Source organism: Crocuta crocuta, unplaced genomic scaffold (genome assembly GCF_008692635.1).
Source record: "Crocuta crocuta isolate KB4526 unplaced genomic scaffold, BGI_CrCroc_1.0 scaffold248, whole genome shotgun sequence".
In the NCBI taxonomy this organism is placed as follows: domain Eukaryota; kingdom Metazoa; phylum Chordata; class Mammalia; order Carnivora; family Hyaenidae; genus Crocuta; species Crocuta crocuta.
This window is the reverse complement of record NW_027532409.1, coordinates 4,493,236-4,517,917: the sequence shown is the minus strand read 5'-3', so window position 1 is coordinate 4,517,917 and position 24,682 is coordinate 4,493,236. Positions and strand designations below refer to the sequence as shown.

The following is a 24,682-nucleotide window of genomic DNA, read 5'->3' as shown; positions in this document are numbered from 1 at the left end:
AGCTTTGGCGGGAGTACCCTAAAACCATGTCTCTTTGCTGCAGGTCCCTTCTGGCTCTAGCATCCGGCTGACCACCAAGTCCTTCCGCCCCTTCGCCCCCCGGGTAAGCCTTCTCTCAGCCCTGGGCAGGTGCAGGCCAGGCTCACTAGCCTCCAGGAGCTTTTCTTTAAAGCCTCAGTGCTACTCTCAACTGCAAGTCCAGCAGTGAAGCCCCGGGGGGGGAGGGGGGGCACAGGGGGGGCTGGGACTTCCCTTTGCAGGCTTGGGGACTCGTTCTCTCCAAAGCCCAAACAGCAGACTCCTGAGCTCCACGTCTCGTGGGACCACAGGTGCCCAGTCTTTGACTGATGGTATCTGAGAACCCCAAGAAGGCCACCGCGTCCTGCCAAATGCACCCTAATTAATAACATCAGACCATCACAGAGGGCATATGAGGGACCAGGCACCCTACTAGCAAATAATAAGTTTATTGATAACCATACTAAACTCTCATCGTTCATCATTCAAAAGACATAAAACGTTCTAGAATGGAAACTTTCCCATCCACTCCTGGCCCCAACCCCCACAGTCCACGCCCCCAGCGTACCTCCTCCTGGGGATGTTCCATGTGTAGCCAAACCAGTACTGGGACTTTCTTACATTTTTTTACACAAACAGAAACGTACTATACACACGATTTTGTACCTTCCGTTTTTGCCTGACCGTCCCGGGAGATCATTCCGTCGAGCTAGATCAGGAGCTTCCGCACTCTTGTTTCCACGGGTATCTAGCCCGCCTTCAGATGGGCTTCCCGGAGCTCACATAGCCAGTCTCCCCAATGGACCGGAGGTTCGTGGTCAATGCGACATCAGCGCAGCAGTGACTAACCTCCCACCAGCTCACTGTGGGCAGCCTCGCAGCTAACCCCACACACATCCCTTCCCAGTCCACCCCAGACACAGCTCAGACAGGCAGGAGTGTTGAGCTTGCCTTGCAGAAGGCTTGAGGTGGGCTGAAGGGAACTATAACGGGAAAATTGTTAAACTTCAAGTGCCTGGGTCATGTCTTCCATAAGTGCCCCCCATGGGCTCTTTCTCTCTCTGGAGTCTCAGAACCGCTCATCCTGCTACCAAGTTGTCAGAACGAGTCTGGAGGGCCCTGAGCCGGACCCCGGCTCCAACGTTCTTGTTGCCCTAGAAAGAGGAGGAATCTCTTCCTCCCCCTTCCTGCTTGCGTCATCCTCAGCCTGGCAGACGCAACTCAGCCCACCTTCTCAGTGAAGCCCTTGATCTCCCCAACCTTGGAAATATCTCCCCCCTACAGTAGGATGCAGATTTTATATTTGCACCACAAAAAAGTCTCGCAGGGACTGTGCTGCTCCTTCCCTAAAAGGGAACAGTCTTGCCCCCAAATTAAATTCTATTAAACAGCAAATCACGAGCACTTGTGCAACTGTGGGATCTACTTGTGTCACATCTCAAAAACAGGGGTCTGCTGTCTGCGTGTACAGTTTACCTGAGTGCAAGGAGGGGGCGGAGAAGCGGTAGATGTCTCCCCTCACTCCCCAGGAGGGATAGGGCGTGAAACTACTGGCCCGACCTTTCTGGAGGACAGTTTGACAATACTTGTCCAGAGCTTGAAAAATACCCCTGCCCTTGACTCAGCAATTCCACTCCTAGGAACGTATTCCCCCCTCCAACTCCCAAATACCCAAAGGTACACACGGGGGCGGGGGGATCATTATCACGGCAAAACCTTGGAAACCACCCGAGGCACACTATGGTTAGATCAGTCACACTACCCATGCAAGATGGACCCAGTGCAGCTGTGAGATACATGACGCAGCTCCAGATGTCTGGTGACAGGGAAAGGTCTCCAGGTGAACCATTAAGAGAAAGAAGAACAGAGCATTTTGTGAAAATAAAATCAATCAGAAAGCATTCTCAGCTGTGCCTGACTCCCTGGGGGCTCCCTTGGCAAACCCGCATTATTTCCCTCTCTTGACAAAAACTCCTTGTTCTGTCCCCCCAGTTAGCCAGACTGTACCCCAACATGAACTTGGAGCTCCAGGGAGCAATGGCCTCGGCCCCGTTCCTGAACATCAGCCCTGGGAATCTGTCCTTGGCCCCCGAGATGGAGATTGAAGGCTTTGTGCTCCTGCCCAGCTCCGGCAGGGAGCCTGTGTTCAGGCTTGGCGTGGTAAGGGTCAAAGCCTTTGCAAATGCTGTTCCCTTTTCGTGCATGCTCTTCTCACCACCTGGTTAATTCCTTCAGATCTCAACTATCACTTCCTCAGAGAGGCCTTCCTTGATTGCCCCTTACCCCCCGACCCACCTTAGGCCCCCTGTCGTTTTTTTCCTTACAAGACCTTGTTATTTTTCTGCACAGCAATTAAGAAGATACTTAGATAGTTGTTTGCAGGATTATTTGTTTAATGTATGTGTCCCCACCACGTGAGACTGGCCTATTGTTAGAAGGAAGATGGAGAGAGTCTTTGACCTGTTTACTCTGACCCCTGAAGACTACATGTAGTTTAATCGCTTTCATAGTCGGCAATTTCAAGTGAAAAATGTTCAAGTCCGAGTTCAAACATGTATCGCGTACCTATGATGAGCCTCTGGGAGCCTACAGCCCAGTGGACAAGTGCCTGCTTTAACTTACTAAGCTGTTTGTGTAAAGGAAACAGTTGGTCCTAATAGTTATCCTTCCCGTAGGTGACAACCTTACTCATATAAAAACCTGTTCTCTTCTGCTGGAATTTCCAGGCTACTAATGTGTCTGCCATGTTTACCTTCAACACCAGCAAGATCACCGGGAGCCTGAAGCCAGGAAAGTAAGTCAGCCTTCTGCCCACCTGGGGACACTCGCCTGGGCTCCCTCGCTCTGGACTCTCTAGCCGATTCTCTGTAGCTGGGGGTGGGGATGTGAGCGGATCCTCTCAATATTAGGGACCCACGATTGGGGAAGGAAACTTAAATTTTACCTTAGTTTCTGCCCTGTGGTCCTGCCTCCATAAACTTCCTTCCCACCTAATCCCCATTACTTCCAAATTTCTAAGGAATTTTTTTTTAATTCTTTTTTAATGGGACGCCTGGGTGGCTTGCTCGGTTGAGCGTCCAGCTTCAGCTCAGGTCATGATTTGTTGTTTGTGAGTTCAAGCCCCACATCCAACTCTGTGCTGACAGCTCAGAGACTGGAGCCTGCTTCAGATTCTGTGTCGCTCCCTCTCTCTGCCCCTCCCCTGCTCGCACTCCGTGTGTGTGTCTCTCTCTCAAAAGTGAATAAGCTTTAAAACAATAATAATAAAGAAAGAATTACCTAGTACTCCTTTGGCTTAACCTGTGAATTTTAAACATCAGCTATGTTGACTTTCTAGCATAAGATAAAGATTGAGCCCCTCTGCACCTCCCTCCTCCCCTCTGCCAGTCTTCACAATAAGGTGGTGTCACTGGGTTTGGATACTTAATCATCTTTTTCAGTCCCTGCCCCACACTTGGCTCTGTGTCTTCTCAAGCCAGTGCCTCCTTTCTGGGGACCCCCATGTTCCTTAGGTGGAAATTCCCATGAGCATCATGACCACATCTCTGAATCTTCTCTGCTTTGTTATAGGGTACAAGTAGAGCTGAAAGAATCTAAAGTTGGAGTATTCAATGTAAGTTCTTATTGTTTTTATTTATGAAATGATAAAGGCATTAATTAATTTCATGTGTTTACTAAGCAATGCTATGGCACCTATAGTAGAAAACAGAAAAATTAGAAGAGCTGCTTTCTGCCCTAGAAAAGTGTAGAAGTTCTCGAGGACATGAAGCATAAGGCCAAGGAGCAGTTACACCCCAGTACAAGATAAGGTGTAGTTAAATTGTCTGTTGGACAGAACTCTTTTCTTTTTAATTTTTTTAAAATGTTTTATTTATTTCTGTGAGAGAGAGAGACAGTGTGAGCAGGGGAGGATCAGAGAGAGAAGGAGACACAGAATCCGAAGCAGACCCCAGGCTCCGAGCTAGCTGTCAGCACAGAGCCCGACGCGGGGCTCGAACCCACGAACCATGAGATCATGACCTGAGCCGAAGTCAGATGCTCAACCGACCGAGCCACCCAGGTGCCCCTGGACAGAACTCTTTTAACTACGAAGAATAGAAAGCTAACTACACGTGTCTTAAGCAGACAGGAAGAATTTATATGGTCATAAAACTAAAAAAAACAGAACAAAACCAAGACTAGAGGTTTCAGGCACAACTGGACCTAGGTGCTCAAATTAGAGCATCAAGAATCTCTCTCCATCTCTCCCTTCTGCTGCCGTCTGTGTTGGCTTCATCCTCATTTTTTTCCCATTGGTGGAAAACCCCACATTTCCTGTAGTTTAATTTTTTTAAAAATCAACTACCGAACAAAATCCAGGTGCTCCTCTCACTGGATTAATCTTAATCGTGTGGCCATTCTTCAGACAATCGCTGTGGTTAAAAATTGGACAAGGCCGACTGACCAAATGTGGGTTTCATCTATACTCCCGGGGCCAGGATGTGTGGTCTCAAGCCGTATGGACTGAGACCGGAAAGGAGGGGTCCCCAGGGGAGCTCTGTTATTAAGGCAAGAGGAATGGATGGTGGGCAACTCAACCAAGCGATGGGTCCACAAGGAGGAACAGGTGGTGAAATGGAGGCCCGTGTTAAAGTAAGAAAGGCCGTGGGAAGATCAGTACCGGCTGAAGTCATCAGGGAAAGTCTCTGACCAGAGGGAAGGCAGTTCCTGCTCACGGGCCAAGCCAGAGATGGAGAGACTCTAACCTGCAAACACCACCCCACCGTCACGGGCCCCTCTGGCCAGCCACCCCCTGCCTTCTGCTGTCCAGACCTTCCCTTATGAACTTACCAAGTAGAAACAAGCACAGAAACTGTCGGGAGGGATGCTACCCACAGGGACCCCAAAGGATGACTCCTTTCAGGGACCAAAGGAGCAAGTGAGTAATAACCCACTAATACTGCATCTGCGTGTGGCATGTATAAGAGGTGTTCTATGAGGCGGGGTGCCTGGGGGACTCAGTCGGTTAAGCGACCAGGTCTGGCTCAGGTCATGATCTCACAGTTTGCGGCTTCAAGCCCTGTGTCGGGCTCTGTGCTGACAGCTCAGAGCCTGGAGCCTGCTTCCGATTCTGTGTCTCCCTCTCTATATACCCCTCCCCCACTCACCGTCTGTCTCTCCCCCCCCCTCAGAAATAAATAAACATTAACATAATTCAAAATGTTCTATGAGGTAAAACATTCATATGTAAAGATTCATAAAAAGTCATCGGAACATGGAATGTAGAAACCAAGAACGATAGAATCAGATAAATCCAGGTTCAAATGCTGCCCCTGGGGCTCAGTTTCTAAAAGTCACTTTCATTCTGTGGGCCTCGATTTTCTTGTCTGTGAAATGGAGGCAGTAATATCAACTTCAAAGGATTACTGTGAAGATTGAACCAATCAGGTGTATATGCAATGCTCTGAGCCCTATACCGGGCACGTGGTGAACGCTAAAAGCTGAGTAAAAGTAATTCAGGAAAACATTCTGAGAAAGACAAATTAAATTGAAAAAAAATAATACTAAAGGTAAGGCCAACCCGGATGTTCTTTCTGAGGAAAGACAGGTGGGTGTATAATCTTTCAAGCGTGTCTGTCCCTCTGCACACGTGTAAATGTGCATCTCAAGATAGTTTTACCTAATAAAATAGTAGCACGATGTAACCATCTATTTGAAATTTGCTTTTTTTCAGTCTTTTTTGCCATGTCGGCAGGTATAGGATTAGCTGGCCCCAGGGCGGCCATGGAGGTTTGCTGGTGGCAAAATGGCCCGTGTGGTCACAGTTGTATCTCTCTTGTTCTCCACCAGGTGGAGCTGTTGGAGGGGCTACTCAACTACTACATTCTCAGCACGCTCTACCCTAAGGTCAATGGTAAGAATCACTATGGATCTTTCCAAATCAAGGAGGACAGAGCTCTTTGCGGGGAAAGGAGCTGGACTTGGAGATGGGAAACAGGGCTCTCCTGCAGGCTGTGTGACCTTGGATTAGTCACTTCTCCTCTTTGAGCTGCAGCGGCCTGTCTGAGATGGGCCTACTGAAGGTGGCCCCATCTCCCTCCAGGGCTCTAGCGAAGTTGGAGCACAGGAAACCTCCTCCTAAGAGGGAGGAAGGACTCACAGAAGTGCCCCCTACACCCTGAAACGGCAGGTAAAAGACTGAGGACCAAGTTAACATAGAGGGCACAAGGTGGCCCATCTCTGAATTCACCATTCCCAGTCAGTTGCCAACTCCCTAGTCAGAAAATAAAGCATAAAGCCCTAAACACTGTTTCCACAAGGACCTCCTTCATTTGGCGGCAGCAGAGAGCAGGACAGGGGCGGAAGGCAGAGAGAGAGCAGGTGCCCACCAGCTTCTCCGCATGCGCCTGTGCTGCCCCAACCCCCTCCCCCACCCCCCCACTGCAAACGGCTGGGAGTTCAGGCTCCTATAGCAGCCCACCTGGGCTGAAATTCCAGTTCTGCTGCTTTCTGACCCAGCACAGTTCCTTGGCCCCTCTGTGCCTCAATTTCCTTATCGGTAAACTGGAAATAATAGTCTTCTCTACTTCATCATCTTTGGTGATAATTAAATCATATATACTGTGTACAGAGTTCGCAGAGAGGAACTGATTTTTTTCCTATAACTTTACTTATAATTGTGGTTTATTAACGAATCTCTCTCAATGTTATGCCTCAACCTCCAGACAAGTTGGCGGAAGGATTTCCCCTCCCTCTGCTGAAGCACATTCAGCTCTATGACCCCGTTCTCGAGATCTACAAGGTCAGTGGGTTCCGGTGGGCTTTTAAGGATTGGGGGGAGGGGGGTTGGTTAGTTTTCCAGGTTCAGGGGCCATAGCTCAGCGGGTCGGACCCAGCCCAGCCTTACAGCTCAGAAAGCCTGGACTGGGGAGGGATGCCCCGGGCATGGCTAGATGCCATGCAGCCATCCACGTATCCTTCAGAAGTGGTACCTCTACTGGGGCAGGGGGCATTTTGACACAGCGTGTCCCCCAACTGCCTCCCACCCACCCCCCTCCCCCACCATCGTGGGGAACTTCAAGACCAGCTCATTTTGAAAATACTGCCATGGCTACAGCCCAGGTTATGAAAGCCATTTATAAGCTTTGAAAATTTCTCCTAAATTCTTAAGCGGAAGAGCATTACTATTAATATAGGATTGATGCGCTTCACCTCAAAACCCATCACCCCCTTCCCCACCCCCTACAGTGGGAATTTTCAGGGGCTGCCTTCCAGTCATTTTGTTTTCTCTAGGTATCTTTTAAATGTGTGTGTGTGTGTGTTTCTTTGGGATGGTTGCATTGCTAGTGCTCTTTCTTTGCTGTTTTTCCTTTTTTGTTGTTGTTGAAACCTAGTCCACGCCCCTCCAATGCTAAATACCGTTCTACCCGTCCGAGACCATAACTTCCTGAACTGTTTCAATACCAAGGAACATGTCTGATTGTTCACCCTTCTCTGCTGACCGAGCATGTTCTGGTCTGTCTGTACCCACGGTTCGGGCGATCTTTCTAGAATAGCATCTGTAAGGTGGGATGACTGGGTCAGCAGCCCTGTGAGCAGTTAAGGAGATGCTGCGCTGCATCCGGTCCGTCGTCAATATCCAGCAACTAACAGCCGCTAGAGGGAGTGAAGGGCGGCGTGAAGGGCGGCAGCGTGGTCAGGAAGGTTGAAACACTGACCCACTGCTATATTTGGGAAAACAGATATCCAAAGTCCTTTTGGACCCAGAGATGCTCAACGTCCACCTCCTGCCGAGTGATTACAAGGAGTCAGCTCGTTATTTAAGCCAAAACTGACAGTTCACATAGCTGGCCTCGGTATGGCATGTGGGACATCACCAGAAGATTTATTCTATACTACCATGTTCACTAGAATTCCGAGGTCATGTGTTTGACCTCCAAAGGCAAGGGATGGATCACTGTGGGAGAGAACTGGGCTTTGCCTGGAGCTCAGAGGTTCCCACTCCTTCGGGTGATGGAAAGTTACCAGGAAGGTAGGAGAGTAAATCCCAGCCACGCACAATTTTGTGTCATTCGAGAAGGAGAGAAAATTTAGGTGACACAAAGGACATTTATGAGGCCTGCCAGGAAGCAGCAGCTTGGGAAATGACAGATAAATTGCCGCCTTAGAGAAGGTGGCTGGCAAAACTGTGCTTTATGGAGACCTTGGGGATGGCCGTATGTTCCCGATTTATGCACTGACCTGGTTTCTGCCAGAGCCTGTGTTTCCCCAGACGTGCGCCTCCCTTTAAGTGGAGATACATCTTTTCGGAGTAGAGGATGCTTTTACCATCTTGTCCTGTCTTGCCTCTCCTAGGACTTCCTGTTCCTAGGCGCCAATGTCCAGTACATGAGAGTTTGAGAGAAAGAGAGAGACGGCGGCTTGGAGGCCACAGCTGGATCAGCAAGGTGCTTTTCCAGATGTGCTGCGGATTCCCGGATATTCTGAGAAGATGAAGACTTTCCTGTCCTCAGACCTGGAGGAGGGGTCTGCCTGGCCCCTGCCCCCACGCAGGTGCACGCACACCTTCTCTGACTCTGGACTTCACTCCCCCTCCCCCCCCCACTGGACCATCTTCCCCCACTCTCCTGTACTATCTTTAAGGACAGACACCATCTTTTTGAGCCACCATCTGATCCCTGTGCCTGGCATGTAGTAGGTCCTCAGTAAATATTTATTGAATGGTTCAATGAAGGAACCACTCGCTGAACCTCCCCTCTTCACCACCCTCTTGTGCCTGAGGGGTCTTTCAATGGTCGGCTCTATCCATGTTCTCCAAGGCTCAACCCTGACCACCCACCCCTTCTCACTGGCTGCAACTATAGGAAGTTCCATGAGAAAACAAGGGGCTCTGCTCCCCGCTCAGCCCCGGACCTGGCACTGATGGCCGCTCTGTAAGGCTCGCGTCTCTCACTGTGCTTGGGCAGCTCATGGGCGCACCTGCTTGCTGCAGATAAGGGAGCCACCGGGTCTCCCAGAGCAAAACCTCAGCCTCCTGATGCTCTTCCCATCGAAATGGGTGTAAATTAGGAAGAAATAGATCCCTCTAGGTTTTCAGTCCGACCAAAATAAAAAGCTCATCCAACTGTTGTTTACGAGCCCCAAGCCTGGAGGAAGAGGCCATGATTTCTAATCACTGAACAACCAGCCTTTGATCAGACTTACTAAAGAGTCGTTTCCAAGTTATGTAGCTGGGCCCCTGGGGACTGGGAATCAGAAGGCTCGTTTGATATTTTTTTTATTGTGTTAATGAGCAGATGGATGGAGCTGCCGGCTAACAGATAATTCACAGGGAATAGACCCATTTACACTGCGTGTGACAGAGGCGTGTTCCAAGATGGGACAATGCGCTGTCACCCGGCTGTCGGCAGGGTAGGCCACGGCCTCGTGGGCCCCCACCTCTTTCCTTTCATTCACTTGCCTGCCTGCGCCATCCGTCCCAAGGCTGGACAGGTGACAGACGTGGGCTTCGTCTATTCCTAACCATGTGGCCTTGGTCAGGATAATAATAACAGTAGCCACTTCCTGGGGCTGTTATAATGGTGATAATAGGTAATCCATGTGAAAGGATTTATTTAGCTATCCTGAGGATTCGACGTTGATTGTCTGGATGTGATTACCAAGCGTCTCCTGTGTGTAGGCTCAGCGTGGGGGATGTAGAGGCAGCATGGACCCACTTCCAGTCCCCACTTGTAAGAGTGTTGCCTCAGGTTTGGTGGAACCTTGCTTTGGGCCCTCGGGCAAAGCCTGTCTGACTCTGTTTCCCCACCTGTCAACTGTCTGGTAATCCCCCCTTGCGAGTGCCTAGGGATGCCATGAGTTCACGTCAAGCCCTTGGGGGTACACGGGCCATACTAGGTCCTGGCAAATGGCTGATGTGATTCCCAGCTGTCTTGCTCTGGGCTTCTCAGACCCTGACACAAGCAAGTGGGCACAAGTAGTTTCTTTGGAAGAAGGTCCCAGGAGTTTCCAGTGGAGGAGAGAAAATGGGATGGGGAAGGGAAAGCCACCTAGAAAGGGTATGTGATCAAACCAAAAGTGACCAGAGCTTAATCCCACTGGGGAAACTCTGGGGGCCAGCCCACACACTCCTCAGAGCACATACGCAAGATCCAAGGGAGCCAGACTATTTATACACCATCTCCCATCGCTCAATGGTTGAGGGCAGCTCCGGGTGGACATTAGTTCTCTAGCTCTTCTAGTCTTGGCAGAGAGGGTTCTGGAAGCCATATAAGATCCCTCAGGCAAAGAAATACAAGCACCAGCAAGCAGAGATCAGGTTGGTGTCCATGGCTGTGGGGAGATGGTGGGGCACTGACATGGTCCTGCAGTGGGGTAGGAGCTCAGCAGCTCAAAATCCTGGACTTGCTAGAAAACAGTTTGCTGCAGTGCCTGGAAAAGCTGTGAGGTGTTCTCCTGTACACATTTCTAAGAAACTCAGGCTAGTTTACAAGCAAGCCCACATTCTGAATATTCTAGGACATTCCAGAACATTCCAGAGGATGGCTCCAAGAAAAGACTCAGGGAAGCCCAGGCAAGTCCTTGATGAACGTGGGGCAACCATTATGAGACAGGGGAAGAACACTTATTTGTAAAGGAACAAGGCATCTGTTATTCACAAAACAAGGAAAGGCCGTTCTTACCCAGTGGGGCTAAACACGTTCGTTTTGTAACAGAGTGTCATCGTGTCTTGCTGGGGTAGGTCCAGGGCAAACCTCAGCTGGCCCATAGTGGGTTCCAACAACCCTGAAGTCTGACTGTGGTCACATAACTGTTCTGGACTGCTCAGACCTGTGTAGACGAGCTGGCTTTGGGACAGGACATTCCACTATTAACGATCAAAACTCTGAGCCGTCAAAGAACCATCACGAGAGCACAGTCTCATCGGCACACCTACAATGCACCCCAGAGGCCCTTCTCTTGGCTACAAGCTGTTGTCCCTCCTCCGCCCTTCCCCGACTTCCCCACCACCCCTCCTGACAGCTACGCACAATTCCATGCTCATCTGTGTACAAGACAACCTCCTCTTTCTTTTCCATTTTTTAAGTTTATTTATTTTGAGAGAGACCGAGACAGCGCATGTGGGGGAGGAGCACAGAGAGAGGGAGAGAGAATCCCGAGCAGGCTCCAGGCCACCAGCTGCGGAGCCTGATGTGGGGCTCAAACCCATGAATCGTGAGATCATGACCTGAGCTGAAATCAAGAGTCAAATGTTTAGCCAACGGAGACACTCAAGTGCTCCACAACTTCTGCTTTCTTAAAGATGCGTAGGATTTCCTGGCGGGTGATATACCACAAGGTATTTAATCTGTCCACTACTGCTGGGTTCTTGGGTAGTTTCCAATACTTTGCTTTTATAAAGAAGGAGCCACCTCCTCATTTTAACCAAGGTCTGGCATTTTTCACCAGAAATGTACATGTGCTTTCTGAGGGCTGACCATAGGCAATTAGAAAGGCTTTATCTGACTGGCCTCAGGGAAGAAGGCTGGCCTCTGCACAGCAGATCTGGTGGACAGCCAGTGTGTTGCAGCCATCCAGCTCTTCACGTATGTGCCTCCCTAGCCCAGGCAACTGCAATCCTAAGTATCCCCGTCTGAGGCATCCGCAGAGGTCTTCCCTCAAGCTCCTTCTTCCTTGGCTCCCCTGCCAAGGACCCTTCACAGGGAGAGAAGGTGGATGCCTTGCAGACACTTTTCCCCACCATGACTCAGTACTCAGTACTCAGGACTTTCTACTCCCAGCCCTTCCCCCTGGCCCTCTCCCCTGGCCCAGGGTGCATAAAACTGCCAGAGGCTTCTGTGTGGGGCTTCCCCACCAGTGAGACAGTCCCCATATCTGTCCTGACCCATCTGCATGCCAGTCCATAAGGAAAGGGCACAGGGGGCGGCAGTGCTTTCTCTGGTTTGAGCCTCTTGCTTATACCATTGGAGTGAATGACTGAAGGCTTCTCTGCTACTTTCATTTTGGCTTGTTGTCGCTTTGATCAACTACCCAGACACAAGACAGGTCAGCTCCCTCTCCAGCTCAGCCGAGCTCTTGACAATAAATAGTGCTTCAGCAAATAGCTTTATCCATACATCACTTCTCTTCACACAGCCACTCATGTACGTGTGCAGGTACATCTGCAAAATCAATATCCAGAAATGGGATCCAATAATTGAAAGAGACTCTTCCGTAATTTAGCAATTCGGTATTTGCTCATGGTCTCTCCTCTTACACACTCTCCCCTTCTCCTGAGGTGGGGTCTGAGTGCCCAGTGAGATCATGGTGGTGGAATGGGGGCTTTTATAGTAAATGATTCAACCTTGCTCAGAGAGAGGTCTGATATTTGCCCTCGGTCCAAGAGGTAATCTCTACACCCTTGGGAAGTCTTGCTCGATCAGAATGTCTTTGCCTACCTGGGGGCATTGGACATGTCTAACAATGTAATCTATGCTGGGGGCTTTGGGTCACAGGGCACCTTCTAGACCTCCCAAAGGGCTGGAGACTGCAGTCATCCACATTAGTGGGGAGGGTGTCAACCAGTGCCTATAGACGAAGCCTCCATAAAGACCCAAGACAACAATGCTTGGGCGAGCCTCCTGGTTGGCAACTCTCTGTATACACTGTTACACACTGATGGCGGCAGGGGAAGGGGAGGGGGGTAGGGAGGGGGGAGTAAGGCCTCCACAAATCCACAAGGAGAGGTTGGCCAGAAACACTATGTTCAGAACTTTCCTGGGCTCTGCCCTATGGACCTCTTCCCTTGGCTGATTTCAATTGATATCTTTTATTTTTAACAAATCATCATCTGGAGATGAACAGCTTCCTGTGAGTTCCATTCTAGCAAATTATGGGATGTATGCGTGGTCTTGGGGACCCTCAGACTTGCAATGGGTGTCGGAGCTGAGGGTGCGGGCTACCTCTCACTTCACAAGGGACCTCCAGCTCCTTTGGACCCAACACACTGCTGGCCTCAGACACGTAACGCCTGTTTTTCGTGGCCGGGGCCGGGCCCAGGGGACCCCCACTCCCACTGCCAGCTGACTCGTCCTCAGCTCTGCTCCTGGTGACACTGCAAACTCTGTATTGGTCAGACTTCCTAAGTGCAAACTTCAGAATCCACTCTGGTTAGTACAGGCAGGAAGGGGATTTCAGCCTCCAGAGCTTTGAAGACCATCAGTGGCGGCCATGACCCCTATATACCTATCTCCAATCCAGACCTATCACGAGGCTCTGGCCTCTCCCCTAACTGCAGACTCGACAGCCCCCTGGGGCTGACTGGATGTGGTTGGGGAGGGTGCACGTGGCCCGTGTGACAAAGGGATCTGTAAAGGTGCCCTGAGGATTTCCACGGGAGTCTGGCACATAAATCCCATCCCCGCCCCGCCCTGGCCCCGGCACATGCGCCTGGGCCTGCTCCTCCCAGCCTGCTCGGGAAGGCTGGTAATAAAACACAGCAGAACAGACAACTGTTTTATGGGCCAGAAGAAAACGATTTCCCACCCGGGGCCACTAAAGAATCTAGGGCTCTGTTCTCCACTTCCCTTAGAAAAGGCTCTCCTCCCACCTCAAGTGATCTCATGGGGCCCTAAGAGCAGACCTATCAGCAAAAATCCCAGGGACAGGCAGGCTGTTTTCAAAAGGATGCTCTTGCCATTACCATCTCATCCTGGGGTAGAGGGGTAGGCCCATCTCCTCAGCCCCCAGACCCGATCAAGCCCAGCTCTCTTCCAGCCCCACCCCTCCGGCTGCTAGCTAGCTTTCTAGAGCCTGTCATGCAATCAAGAGTGACCCTCCAAGGGGCGCCTGGGTGGCTCAGCCCATTAAGCTGCAAACTTCCGGCTCAAGTCATGATCTCATGGTTCATGAGTTCAAGCCCCACACCCGGCTCTCTGCTGTCAGCACGGAGCTCACTTCTGATCCTCTGTCTCTATCTCTCTCTGCCCCTCCTGCTCTCTCCCTCTTAAAAATAAATAGACATTAAAAGAATAAATAAAAATTAAAACTTAAAAAAAATAGACATTAAGAAAAAGAGAGAGAGAGTGTGTGTGGTTCTCCAAAAACTGCCCCTGCAGAGAATCATTATTAAGAGATAATATGGGGGGCGCTTGGGTGGCTCAGTCGATTAAGTGACCAACTTCAGCTCAGGTCATGATCTCACAGTTTGTGGGTTCGATCCTGGTGTCAGGCTCTGTGCTGACAGCTCAGAGCCTGGACCCTGCTTCAGATTCTGTGTTTCCCTCTCTCTCTGCTCCTCCCCAACTTGTGCTCTCTCTCAAAAATAAACAAACATTAAAAGAAATTTTTTAAGAGATAATATGAAAGGGGCGCCTGGGTGGCTCAGTGGATTAAGTAAGCATCCAACTCTTGAGCTTGGCTCAGGTTCATGAGCTCAAGCCCGGCATCAGACTCTGCGCTGATGGGATCCTCTCTCCTTCTCTCTGCTGCTCCCCCACTTGTGATTGTGTGCGTTGAAGGATCCTTGTATCCCATGGATAAATCCCATTGGGTCATGGGGTATGATCATTTTAATGTGAGACTGAATTTTCTTTGCTAGCATTTTGTTGAGGATTATTGCATCCACAGTCATCAGAGATGCTGCCCTGTAGCTTTCTTTCCTTGAGCTGTCTCTGTCTGGCTTTGGCATCCAGGTAGTGCTGGGTTCGTGAGTCTGGAAGTGTTCCCTCCTCCTCAGTGTTTTCGAAGAATTTGATAAGGATTGGCATTCATTCTTCCTTCAATGCTTGATAGAATTCTCAGTGAAACAGTCTGATGCTGGGCTTTTCTTTGTTGGGAGATCTTTGATTACTGATTTAATCTCCTTACTAGTGATGGGCCTGCTCAGACTTTCTATTACTTCATAATTCAATCTTGGTTGTATGTTTCTAGGAACGGAGCCATTCCTTCCAGCTTACCCAATGTATTGGCATATAATTGTTTATGGTGGTCTCTTACTGTCCTTTTTATTTTTGTGTCATCACAGAAATTGTTGTAACGCCTCCTCTTTCATTTCTGATTTTATTTGAGTCTTCTCTTATTTTTTGATCTAACTAAAGGTTTATCCATTTTTCTGATCACTGTTAAAAAATACCTCTAAGTTTCACTGGTTTTCCCTGCTTGGTTAACCCCTCCTCTCCCCCCAGCAAGAAAATATGCACTAGCCAGATCATAAATAAACAAATGATATCTCCTCGTTCAGAATTTTGAAAGTTTGTTATCACATCTACAGTTCATTTGGCAACAGATCTTGTCATATTGTGGATTACTATTTAAATATTTTGTTATATAACTTCTCCCGAGTTTTACGTCTAACCTCCCTAAGTAAATTATAATTTCCCTGAAGGCAGGAAACAGGTATTACATGTCTTTGTGTCACCCATGGCTTATTGCAATATTGAGTTGGACACTTTATATGTACCTGGTGATTTGCTTTGAAGTCTCTTATCACTTAACCTAATACTCCAACCTTTTCCCCAGTTATGAGCTGCCTTAGGCCCTTTGCACAGAGCTCCTCCAATTTACAGTCGGTTGTTAATTATCTCCACAAGCCTCTGCTTGTGCTGCACATGCTCAGTTGTCCCTGCGTTTCTCTTTCATGTCGCTGCTGTTCAGATCACAGAGCTCCTCAAAGGATTTTCTCACCCTGTTCTCACTCTTTCAAATGATCTTAAGCTGTCTATTGAGGCTCCAGAGAGTACTTGGGAAGGAGATGAGTCATGAGATGTTAAATTAGGAGGGTGGAAACCCGGGGCAGCAGAAAACAAGAGAGGACACAGAGGGTCTACGTGTTTGGAGACTGATCAAGGGCTGCAGGGATGAGAGATCAGGTATGTGGAAATGACCTTTGCCATAGGTAGTATTTTGGTGAATCTCCTTGACAGCTTTCCACTTTAGGGGACCCTACGCATGACAAAAGTCATGTAGAGGAAGTATAGAGAGGGGTGGTTCCAAGAGAAAAAGTCCCTTTCATCTCTAACCTTCCATGATTTGAAGTAACTTACTGCTATGAGTTGAATTGTGTCCTCCAAGAAAGATATGCTGAAGCTTTAGCCCCGGTACCTCAAATTATGATCTTATGACCTTATTAGGAAATAGGGTCTTGATGGAGGTAATCAAGTAATAATGGGGTCATTAGGAGGGGCCCTACTCCAATATGACTGGTGTCCTTATAAAAAGGGGAAATTGAGACTCAGACAGAGACACACACAGAGACAAGGTGAGGTGAAGACAGCCATTGATGACAGAGTCAGAGCTTGGACTGATGTAGTAGCCAGCTGAAGAACGCTGGAGGCTACCAGACGCTAGGAAGCGTTAAGGAAGGATTCTCTCCAAAGTCTCAGAGGGAGCATGGCCCTGTGAGTACCTTGATTTCAGACTTCTAGCCTCCAGCACTGAAAGGCAATCAATATCTGTTGTTTGAGCCACGCAGTTGGTGGTCGTTTTTTACAGCAGCCCTCACAAACTAATATACTTAGCTTCTCTATGCTTCCCTTCCCCTATCCATAAAATGGGCACCTAATGTCCACCTCACAAGAGTGGGAGGGGTTTCAGCAGAGATAAAGATACCAATGGGCTTTAAGTTAGCCACACGGAAGTCTTCGCGCTGAAATAACCACAGGTGTTCCACATATGCTTCTGAGAGGAAAACCTTCAAAGGGTTCCCTGGGAGGTGGGCTCCCAGAGGACCATGTTCTTTTCTCAGGGCGATGTCCCAGTCTGCCCAGCTCCCTCAAGACCATCCCTCCCTGCCCGTGTGAGTCTCACGTGTGCTGAGGCAGAGAATCAGAAGGTGGTGGCTGTTTGGTGTTCAATCATTTGGGGAAAAAATGTTGTTTCCATTAGAACATGCAGCTTACCCGATCCACGTGCCAATGGGGGAAGAGAGAAAATGTACTCATTCTACAAATATTTACTAAGTCTGCATTATACGCCAGGTGTTGTTATGGTACTTGGCATATATCAGTAAACAACAGACCCCCCCCCAAATCCCCACCTCTGTAAAGCTTATATTCTAGCGGGGAGAGAAAGGCAATAAACAAAAACATAATACGTTAATTATGTGGTTAATTAAGAGATGATAATGGTTATGGAGAAAACAGAACAGGGTTATAATCCACTCTTGTCGTTGCTCAAATAGTCCCTGCTTTAAGCCATTAGGAATAATTCAGGTCGGCTTCTGCACCTTTTCACTATGGCCCCAGCTTTTTCCACGCACTTCCTTTCTCTCTAGCACCATAATATGTTTCAGGTTCATGTTTTACTTTCTCAACACAAGCTCTGGAATTGACCATATCTTCCAAGAACTTTTGGGTTTGTTTTGTTTTGTTTTGTTTTACAAATAGTTTATTGTCAAGTTGGTTTCCATATAACACCCAGTGCTCATCCCTAGAAGTAGAACTTTTGTTTTTTTAATAGGAAAATGTATATAGAAGCCACTACCTGGGCACTAAATGTCTCGATGTGCTCACTGCCACCAGGACATCATTGCCTTCTAAGAGGTCTGCACCAGGAAGCACCCAGGGGTAGACTAACACATTCATACGTGCATCCACATTTATTTCTGGGTTTATCCACCTGTAAATATATTAAAACCATGGGTTCATACCTATATTTCTGATTCCAATCCAACACCACACAGGGTCCATTCTAGCTCTTTCCTTATTTACTAATTTCTTTTTCTGACAGTGAGAAACATGTCTCTCACCATCCACAACATATTTACTTTTTTGTTCAATATGAGTAAACACGTATTTACTAAATAGAGTACAATATCTGTATGTAATTCTTTTTTGCATGTAGCCTTGTAGTGTCCAGTCAAAATGCTATTTTCTGAAGTTACTTAGATCAGTTCTTTTGCTCCCCCTACACTTCAGAGGGGCCATCTTGCAACACAGGGTCATTTGTTATTCTTTGTATGCCATTTTAGGTTTCTCCCACATATCCTGGTTGGCTTGGGTTATTTATTCGTTTATGGGTATGTGATGCATTACTATGGCTCTGAGAGTCAAGGCTATACTGAAAGGTGTACTCACCAGCACTTTGTATTGTCAGTATTTTTAATTTTAGTCATCCTAAGAAGTGTATAATGGTATCTCACTGTGGCTTTAATTTGCATTTTCCTAATGGCTAACTATGTGAACACCTTTTCATGTATTTATTTGCCATCTTTACATCTCCTTTGGTTAAATGTCAGGTCAAGCCCTTTACATATTTTCTAATTTGATTGATATTTTAATATTGAGTCTAGAGAGTTCTTTCTGTATTCTGGATACAAGCCTTTTGTCAGATATGTGATTTGTACATATTTTCTCCCAAATTGTGGCTTGTCTTTGCACTTTCTTAGCAGGATCTTTCACACATCAAATGCTTTTAATTTTAATGAAGTCTCATTCGTCAGTTATTTTTCTTTTATGGCTTGTGCTTTGGTCTAGCATCTAAGAACTCGATTTCACCAAGCCCTAGGTCATGAAGATCTTCTCCTAAAATTTCTTCCAAAAGTTTCGTAGTTTTGCATGTTATGCTTAGATTTATGATTTTTAGGGGGTTAACTTTTGCATACACGTACAGTTTAGGTCAAGGCTCATTATTTTTCCCTTTGTAAGTCCATTCGTGCCAACGCCATTTGTTGAAAGGACTATCCTTTCTCCATTGAGCTGCTTTTGCACCTTTGTCAAACGTCTGTTGGTCATGCTTGTGCGGGCCTGTTTCTGGACTCTATTCTTTTCCCTGGATTTATGTGTCTTTCACTACACTAACACCACTCGCTTGATTACAAGTAGTAAAGTCAGGTAGGGTGATTCCCCCAACTTCATTCTTCATCTTCAAGTGTTTTAACTATTCTGGTTCCTTTGTCTCTGTGTGTATTTTGGAATCGGCTTGTCTGTATTTGTAAAAACTCTTTTTTTAAATTTTTTAATGTTTATTTATTTGTTGAGAGAGTGAGAGAGACAGAGTGTGAGTTGGGGAGGGGCAGAGAGAGACAGAACACAGAATCCGAAGCAGGCCCCAGGCTCTGAGCTGTCAGCACAGAGCCCGACGCGGGGCTTGAACTCACAAACCGCAAGATCATGACCTGAGCCGAAGTTACTGCTTAACAGACTGAGCCACCCAGGCGCCCCTGTACTTACAAAAATTCTAACTAGAAATTTGATAGAAATTATGTCAAACCTACAAATAAATCTGGGGAGAAATATTATCTTTGTTAGACGGAATCACCCAATCCATGAACACCATCTATCTCTCCATTTATTGAGGTCTTTTATTACTAGATTTCATTTCTTAATCCTTCACAGAGATGCTCTGCTTCAATATCCACAGATGAAATTAGTCTGTGAATTTCTTTTTGCTGCTTTGTCTTAGTTAGCTCAGGCTGTATAACAAAATACCGTAGACTGGGTGGCTTACACAGCAGACATTTATATTTCACAGTTCTGGAGGCTGAGAAGTCCAAAATCAAGGTGCTATTTGATTCAGTTCCCAGCTACGGTCCAAATCCCTGCTCACAGATGGCCATTTTCTTGCTGTGTCTTAATAATGGTGGAGAGAGAGGCGCCTGGGTGACTCAGTTGGTTGAGCGTCCGACTCCGGCTCAGGTCATGATCTCATGGCTTGTGAGTTTGAGCCCCACGTTGGGCTCTGTGCTGACAGCTCAGAGTCCGGAGCCTGCTTCGGATTCTGTGTCTCCCTCTCTCTCTACCCATCTCCCACTCGTGCTCTGTCTCTCTCAAAAATAAATATTTTTAAAAATATGGCGGAGAGAAAGAGAGATGTCTCTCTGTATAAGAGGGCTCCACCCTCATGACCTCATCCATCCATAACCACCTCCTGAAGGTCCTACCTCCCAACCCCATCACACTGGGAGTTAGAGCTTCAACATAAGACCTTGGGGGAAGGGCATAACCCACCACAATGTTGGTACCCTTCACAAAAATAACTGGGCAGTGCCCCTTATTTCTTTATGCTCTGGAAGAGTCTGATGAGCTCTGGAATTACCTGTCACTTGCAGATTTGGGAGGAACTATGAAGTTCACTTGGACAACTTCCTCAGCTACAAGCACAGTTATTAGTCTGTGTCACCATTCTATTTCTTCTTAAGTCAGCTTTGGTCATTTGTTTTAACTCCTTTTGGTTTGAAATCATCGTAATTTTTAAGCAGATTAACATTGCATTGTGTTAAATGCAGCACTTAAAGAGAATAAAGTAGATCTGTAGATGTTGACAAGGAAAAATCTAAATGACACAAAAGTAGAGAATCCAGTTTTTAAAATAACTTTTATTTTGAAATGAGACTCTAATTCCTAAATAAAAGTTACCCTCTAATACCCAGCTGTAACAGTATTATATTACTCTTAGACCTGAGCAAGAGGCACCTCTGCCTTGGGCTTGCCCTTTTGAGGGGGCTGCTCAAGCTCCCTCCAAGATGTATCGCACCCCACAGGGGACACACATTTCTAGAGCCTGAGACTTCCTTCTACACCAGGCTTCCTATTCATGGGACCTTCGCATTCATTCCAGGGTCTGTGAGGGCCTGGATATGATATGACCCCTGCAAGGACCAACCAGAAACCAAAGGGCACTGTTTGCAGTGGGGGAGGCGCTTGGATGTACGGGTTGGATTCCACACACACACAGGTATGCACAGGCCTCCATGGTGCAGGCAGAGTCATGTGTGGAAGAAGGAACTCTGGCTCACCCAGAGATTCTAAATCTGAATCTGGTTTTCCAGGTCAATATGAAGGTATATTTGTTTAGAGGGAGGAAGACAGGACATTTTTATTTAAGTGTTTACTAGCTGGATTTACCAAAAAATATGTAGCCATTCACCATGTGAGCCTTGGCTTGACCTTGGTCTTGAGCCCCACAAATGACCCTGGGAGGGGCTAGTTAATCATGTTACTTTTAGGGGAAAAGGTAGGACTTGCGAGGAAGAAGGTGAATGAGGGTGTTATGGGCTGCATTCTGTCCCCTCTTCATTTGAAAGCCCCAACCCTCAGCACCTCAAAAGGTGACTGTGTTTGGAGGTAAGGCCTTTAAAGAAGGCATTAAGTTAAAACGAGGCTGTTAGGGTGGGCCCTCATCTAAGCTGGCTGGTGACCTTATATATTTTTTAAGTTTATTTATTTATTTTTAGAGAGAGAGAATGTGTGTGTGTGTGTGTGTGTGTGTGTGTTTGGCACAAGTAGGGGAGTGGCAGAGAGAGGAGGGAGAGACAATCTCAAGCAGGCCTTGCACTGTCAGCACAGAGCCCAATGCAGAACTCAAACTCATGAACCATGAGATCATGACCTGAGCCAAAATCAAGAGTTGACAGTTACCTGAGTCTGACAGTTACCCAACTGAGCCACCCAGGTGCCCTGACTGGTGACTTTATAAAGAAGAAGACATTAGGACACACAGAGAGACGTCAGGGACAAGTGAAGAGACAGAGAGAAGGCCACTACTTGTACCCTCGGAAGAGTGGACTCAGAAGAAACCAACCGTGAAGGCAGCTTGATCTTGGACTTCCAGCCTCCAGAATGATAAGGAAGTACATTTCTGTCATTTAAGCCTCCACAATTTTTTGTCATGCAGCCTTGGCAGCTAAGACAGAGGACTTTGACTGTTGACTCGATATTTTCTTCTTGTTTGACTCTTGTTTCTAAAGCACACGTATCCATGCATTATTTATGTAATTAAAAAATACATATTAAAATGTTCTCTTATCATGCTTATCTGTCGTTTCTCATTCCTAACTGTGCCTCCTCCGTCTGTTTTCCCCTTTGATTAGGCTAGCTAGCGGCTTATCTGTTTTCCTGTGTGGGACTCTTCTCTGCAGTGAATCAGCTCCTCAACTTACCAAGTCCACCTTTGTTGTGTTTTCTGATTCATTAGTTTCTGCTTGTCTTCGTTCTGTCCTTTCTTCCCTTGGACTGATTTTCTTGCTCATTCTATATCTTCCTGGGTTGAATGCTGGATTCAGTTTTCCTTGCTCTTCTTTTTCTTCTTCAGGAATATTAACGTTTAGGAGTAAACTTTCCATTCAATATGGCTTTAGCTTTATCTCATGGCTTTTGACACATAAATGTTTTTATTCCCCCACGGCCCCAGTCTGGTTTAACTTGCAATTTTGACTTCCTTTTTGTTCTCGAATGGAGCTTTCAATTCTGAGGAAGGGGTTTTAAATTGTCTAAAAGAAGAGTGGTAAGGTTACTGGGTCTACAGTTACTGGGTCCACTACAGCTTGGGTTCCCAGCCCCTGGGGCTTCAAGACAGGCCCAAGGTGTGACCTTTCCTAACTCAGGCCACCTCCACCCAGAGTCATCATCTTTCCAGGTAAGGACGCCGGCCTGACCTTTCCAGATCCTTTCCCTTAACTTTTGGGAAACTTGCACCCCCTTAGTATCTGGGACATAGGCAGGGGCTCTCAAGACCCCCGTTAAACACGTGGCAGATACTCCTGCATCTGGAAGACACCCTCGCCAACCTGCTCAAATCTGTCAAAGTCACCATAGGCAGCATGTTCTTCCATGACTCCCTCCCCCATTTTGTCTCTGCGGCTGCTGGAGAGGGTCACCAGGGGCTTTCACTCGGCCCGCCTGTCCTCCTCACACCCACCCAAGTGAACTGCTTCTGTGTACTGCCACGTTCTCTGAAAGCCAGTAGCTGGATCTTCACTAAATTGAGAGACTATGTGTTGAAGTGTCAGACTCAAAATAAAAGCTATTAACTTTGTGGATCCCTAGGGACACCTCAAAGGTCATTCTGAAACTGGAATTCATTGGGAAGCCCCCATGCCTGCTGATGAGGACAGACGGGGCATGTTAAGATGCTGTTGAGAGAGAACACGGTGGCTTCAAATCATGCCTCATGGACAGGGAGATGCTCTGAATTGTGTCTCCCTCCGTCAACTCTGCGTGGTCTTTAGGTAAGCAGCAACCAGGCTTTTCTGGTTTAATTATATTCCTTTTATCTTCCTAGGCAACATCGGGGAGTCTGTGAGTGCTATAGAAACACAGTACTCTCAAACTTCCTTTGTTTTTCCTTTTATGTTTTACCTTTCTCTTTCTCCTTTCCATTTTGTCCTTTTTATTCCTTCACCTGATCCTGTAACAAATCTGTATGTACCCATATTTCTGATGTCCAGGAGGTGTTTTTATGACTCATTCCCTCTTCTTTTGAATAAGACCCTATGAGCTCTTTTCTAACCATAATTCTTACCTTCGCATAGTCTTTTAAGAATCGAGAAATCTTCTATTTACTTCAACTGACAATTATTATATGAAACACTCTTTATGTATATCAGTCAGGTTTCACCAGGTGGTGCTGCAGAACAAACAATCCCAAGAGCTTCGTGGCTGATCCGCACCATGGTTTACTTCTCCCTCACACTACATGTCAGCTGAAGTTCTGCTCCAAGTTCTCCTCCTTCTGGATCCTGTTTACAGGAAGAAAGAGAAAATCAAAGTGCAAAAGAGATGAGCCAGACAGATCTAATCCCTTTTAAAGGCTTTTCCCAGGAGCCCGCCCCTTCCTGGTTCATGTCTGCTCACTCGGCAGCCTCCTACAGCATGGGCAGCTCCTCCAGCACCCAGTTCCCGTGGGTGTGACAGCCAGCAGCACTGAGGGGCCAGCGGCTGTCCCCAGCATCCCCACTCGTGGTGATTTTGTATCCCAGTGTCTCCACCAAGATACCTTCTGTGAATAGCTTTCCCCAGCACCATAGAAGGCGATTTTCTAGCAAGTTCCACTAACACAGACCGCAGTGACTTCTCTACCATCCAGTGAACCACAACCGTGCCCTACTAACAAAGTCTAGATTTCAGCTCGGTGTGGGGGTGGGGGGGGGAGAGAAAATGGGCGAGATGGGAGCTCTAGCTCAGCTCTGAGAGCAGTGGCTGGTCCTTATCCTGTGTTCCCTTCACTTCCTACTAGCCCATCCCTCATTAGTGCAATGCCCGTGATAGTCAGTCATTCTTTATATTAAATTTTCCCTGTTCAAATTACCATGTGATTTTTCTCTCCTGATAAAACCCAGATTAATACGCCCATCCAGCATTATTGATTGGCTCCCATCTTGTTGGCCGAGACTAGCTCAGGGCTCTTTAGCTGGGCAGGCAGCCACTTCAGCCAACCCAGGGTTCTGCTAACCAGGAAGAAGGGGAGACAAGGTCTTGCATAAGCACCTGGCAGTGTTTGCTTCAATAGCAATATATATTGATAAGGATATTTACCAGAACTCCACATTTCTCTTTTCTTTCTTTCTTTTTTAAGATAATTTTTTTTGAGAGAGGGAGGGGGGCATGTGTGTGAGCAGGGGAGGGGCAGAGACAGAGGGGGACAGAGGATCTGAAGCAGGCTCTGTGCTGACAGCCCCTGATGTGGGGCTCAAAACTCAGGTACTGTGAGGGGCACCTGGGTGGCTCAGTCAGTAAGCGGCTGACTTCAGCTCAGGTCATGATNTTCATAACCTGAGCCAAAGTTGTACACTTAACCTACTGACCCACCCTGGCACCTCTCCAAGCTTCTCTGTTCTCTAGGACACTTCTCTTGACCACACTCCTAGGTAAAAATTCCCACCTGACCCTGTCTCCAGGCTCATTTCACACATGAATGCTCCCAGACACTATGGATCCCTTCAATGCCATCTGTTAAGAAAGGATTAAGTAAGTAGAAACAAATGTAATAA

The 24,682-nt window shown here is 47.4% G+C and overlaps 1 protein-coding gene across 1 annotated transcript in view; it reads left to right on the top strand.

Annotated features, from left to right (window-relative positions):
• The window catches only part of LOC144243710 (lipopolysaccharide-binding protein-like), a 24,461-nt gene extending 15,320 nt beyond the window's left edge, over positions 1 to 9,141 (top strand). Inside the window, 7 exon segments of the mRNA XM_077778845.1 lie at positions 44 to 103; positions 2,011 to 2,178; positions 2,745 to 2,812; positions 3,589 to 3,631; positions 5,848 to 5,911; positions 6,723 to 6,799; positions 8,353 to 9,141. Coding sequence (XP_077634971.1) covers positions 44 to 103; positions 2,011 to 2,178; positions 2,745 to 2,812; positions 3,589 to 3,631; positions 5,848 to 5,911; positions 6,723 to 6,799; positions 8,353 to 8,484 — 612 coding nt within the window. The 3' untranslated portion in view covers positions 8,485 to 9,141.
• Positions 9,142 to 24,682: the final 15,541 nt, after the last annotated feature.